Source organism: Triticum dicoccoides, chromosome 2B, assembly GCF_002162155.2.
Source record: "Triticum dicoccoides isolate Atlit2015 ecotype Zavitan chromosome 2B, WEW_v2.0, whole genome shotgun sequence".
NCBI lineage: Eukaryota > Viridiplantae > Streptophyta > Magnoliopsida > Poales > Poaceae > Triticum > Triticum dicoccoides.
In genome coordinates, this window is record NC_041383.1 from 777833610 (window position 1) to 777837503 (window position 3894).

General features: G+C 51.7%; 1 protein-coding gene across 1 annotated transcript; it reads left to right on the plus strand.

Annotated features, from left to right (window-relative positions):
• The first annotated feature begins 283 nt into the window (after positions 1–283).
• LOC119368763 (heavy metal-associated isoprenylated plant protein 39-like) lies at positions 284–1562 on the plus strand. The gene is made up of 3 exons (XM_037633923.1): positions 284–494; positions 599–671; positions 946–1562. The coding sequence occupies exons 1-3, from the start codon at positions 480–482 to the stop codon at positions 1227–1229; spliced, it is 372 nt and encodes a 123-aa protein (XP_037489820.1). The 5' UTR covers positions 284–479; the 3' UTR covers positions 1230–1562.
• Positions 1563–3894: the final 2332 nt, after the last annotated feature.

The following is a 3894-nucleotide window of genomic DNA, read 5'->3' on the forward strand; positions in this document are numbered from 1 at the left end:
ATCGACTTAGTAGCATCCAAATCATGAGCGGTCTGTGTCACGCAATGATCTCGTAATTTCCCTCTCTTTTCTCCGACCATGTATGGCTGGCGGCCGCCGGTGTCTAACCACGCGCCGTCGCTGTTGCAGTAGTGACTATTACATCTGACCGGACAAGGGACGTGCACGAAGACTCCGGCAGGTCGTCGCGCGCGGCCATATCCCGCTCCGTCTCCACGCGCACACGGCTCCGCCTCCGCCTCCGCCTCCGCGCCGCACCCACCACAGACGCCCGAGTCCAAGACCTTGGTGCGCAAGGCTGGTAACTGCCACGGCCCCTGCCTATAAATTGACCCGCCCCCGCGCCGTCACTCCTGCCACTTCCACAGCACACCATAGGGTTCGATCGTCGCCGGGACAGACAGAAGCGCCGAGCGCCGCTCAATTCTGTCCCACCATTCCTAATCCAACGATCTCTGTTGGTTTCGCCATTTGGACCGATGGCCGCCATGAAGGTGATTACTTGCAGTCGATCAAATTGGGATTTCTCTTCTGATTTTGATTGCAGATGGTCCGTTTTGCTGATCTCGTTTTATTCTTTGATGGCTGCGGAAATCAGGTTGTGCTGAAGCTGGACGTGCACGACGATAGGCAGAAGCAGAAGGCCATCAAGGTGGTCTCCGCGCTCCACGGTTGTAATCCCCTGTTTCTCTCAAAGCTCATTTAAGAATGAGCTATCCTATTTACTAACCCTAGCTAGAGCAGGGTATATAGGCAAATCCACGAAGGGGTAAGGAAGAGAGGAATACATGGCCCTCAGGCCCGGGGCTGCGCACATGCAGGCGCCGGATGTCCGGCCCGTGCCCCGGATGCTCTGCTTCCTCTTGATCATGGGGAAATTAATTAGCGGTCATCCATGTCTGAATTTGACACTAGTTCTGACGACAACAACCCTCACTTCCTCAGGGATCGACCACATCGCCGTGGACATGAAGGACGAGAAGATGACGGTCGTCGGCACCGTCGACCCCATCGCCGTCGTGGCCAGGCTGCGCAGCAAGCCCTTCCCCACGGCGCAGATCTTCTCCGTCGGCCCGGCCAAGGAGGAGAAGAAGGACGTCGACAAGAACGACGCGGGCAAGCCGGTGGAGTACCCGACGTACTGGTATCCGCCGCCGCCGTACCACCCGCACCTGTACCACCTCGCTCACAGCGCCGAGGAGGACCCCAACTCGTGCATTATCTGTTGATCGACGCGCACCGTCGATTCTCTCCCTTCTACATTTTTGTATCTGGCCGTCCTGCCTGGCCTGCCGATCGATCAGCGTACCCGCACCGGTGATCAACGGCGTGCGTTATGTATATGGGCATATGGCCTTGTAAGGTGTGTAAGTTGCGCCGGTGATCCGGCAGCTGTACAGCACAGCTGCATCTGCCTATGCCTCTGCTTATAGTTTGTAGTGTGCAGATACAGAATTACAGTATATGTTGGTCAGAAAGGAAAATCATCAAGTTGTTAAAATGAAAAGTGTTGTGAAGGATCAGATAGAATTGTTAAAAAGAAAAGTGTGGAGAAGGATCAGATAGAATCATTAAGCGAGGCAGGCACAAAGAGATGAGAAATTCAGGCGGACAACTAGATTGGTCTCTCGTGCATCTTTACATTTACCAATAGAAACTCTAAACGCCAAAGCTATCCAGCTGTGCTCCATCTAAGAGTTGCTTTCAGTAGTCAATGATAACAACGCGTGAAAAGGATTCCATGCTTTCGGACTGTTTTTATTACTCATGTATGCTTTCATTGTTACGAGTCCTAACACACGATTACGACCTAATACATTGCTAATTATCCATCTCACAAAATACACATTCTTAATGGCAGGTCTTAATCGCTGCTCCAAGTGCACAGAATATTCATTTGATATCGAACATCTTTTGTTTTCAACGGACGGCTGCAAGCCATGCGCATTTTATCCATTCATTACCCTATTCTGTTTGACTTAGTGATAACGTTGCTTCATTTAAAAAAAAAACTTGTATCTTTGCTCTAGAAATAACAAGATACACTCAGGTCGTCAACCGGAGAGAGTTTTTTAACTGATCTGAAGACTAGAGTTGCGGAGATACCTCACTATCATTGGAATGTTTTCGTTCGACGCTGATACACGACTTGTGAGTCCTAACCACCCACTAATAGTTGTTTGTTGCCACATTTACCTATTACTCCCTCCGTTCCTAAATATAAGTCTTTTTAGATATTTAGGGACGGGGGGTCATATTGAAATGTGTCTATATACATCCGTTTGTAGTTTATATTGGAATCTTTAAAAAAAGTTATATTTAGGAACGGAGGGTAGTGACATTGTAACATTATTTATACTCTATAGAAAAATCTGACAACTCACACCCACAAATCAGGATGGTGTCTAGTCTAGGTAGACAAGTCAGAGATATCTTCCTAGGGATGTATCTGACATGACACAGGAACGCCACAATAATCGACATCGTTTTATAGAATTTTACATGATTCGATATGGAAAAACGAGATATTTTGAAATAACTCGCTAAGATCCAACTGACGCATGTTTCTTGCCAACTGGGTTCCGCTTGTCGGTTATAGTGAAAATAATGAAATGTATCCCTTAGTACCAAAGTATAAGACATTTTTGTAGTTTAAATTAAACTACAATACGTCTGACATTTTGAAATAGAGGTAGAAGCATAAGTATGTCACAAGACATAACGGCTAATAAAGTGGCAAAGATAGCCAAAAATAGTTATGGAGGGTAAACAAATGTCACACTATAATACAATTAATAAACAAATACAAGATACACTGTCAATCATCCCGCGTTGAGCTTCAGTGCGCGTGTCTTTCTTCTCCAGTGGTAATTTTCCACCTTGCCGGTCCCACGTGAAAGTTCATGCATGTGTTAGTTTAACTCCCAACCGCAACGTTTATTATGCTCACTCCTCTACAGGTCTGTGGTTAAGTGCTCGCACTGCCATTTTCTTAACAACACAACGGCGGCGACGAAGGGACAATCCGTCGTCGGTACTCGCTATGTGTTTTTCATTTTGTGGAGCAGTATTGATATTTTATTTTGTGTCGTCGTGCTGCCCTTTCTGCCGCTGACCCCTCCAAGATCTCACGTACTCGGTCAGCTAAGGGCATCTCCAGCCGCGCCCCCAGGAAGGCCTCCCCAGGCGATTTATTCGCGCCGGCGCCGAAAAAATGGCTCAGTCACGCCCCCAGGAGCCCGATTTTCGTCGGCTTTGGCGGAAAACAGCGCCAGCGGACCCAGCCCGAACCCGGCGCGCTGGGGGGCGTTCGGGGGCGCCGGGGCGAGCTGTTTTGGCGCTAAAAAGACGCGGGCCAGCCGAGTCAGCGACTCGGGCGCCTCGTCTTTCCCCAACGGCCTCGGTTCCCGCGGGAAATCAATGGCAAGGCTGCCGCCGGTCAGCCTTGCCATTGATTCCTCACGGGCGGCGCATCACGGGATGGCGCGCCGACGCCTCCCCTCCCTCGCACGCGTACACACGGGCGCGGCCCGACTATAAAAGTCGGCCGCCTCCACTCGCCTGTGCCCACACCAGCCCCGCCCCTCGCCGCCGTCCAGCCCCTCCCTCTCCCTGCCTCTCCCGAGCGCCGCCGCCCAGCCCCTCCCTCTACCTCTCCCGAGCCCGCCCAGCCCCGCCGTCGCCATGGCAGAACGCTTCCCCGGAGACGAGGCGGCGGCCAACGGCTTCGGCCGCCGTTCGCTCCGCGAACAAGAGTCCTGGCTCCTGTTCCAGGCGAACATCCCGGCGCCGCCGGACATGCGCGCCGGGCCAACGGGGTGGAGACTCAGCGCCGGGGGAGTGCACATTCCCCCGTTGCCCGACGCCGTGGTGAAGCCGAACTACTTCGCCGAG

Excerpts from the sequence above, each read along its gene's own strand:
- LOC119368763 (XM_037633923.1), top strand. Across the intron at positions 672-945 it reads GGTGGTCTCCGCGCTCCACG|GGATCGACCACATCGCCGTG; the intron begins GTTGTAATCCCC and ends TCACTTCCTCAG.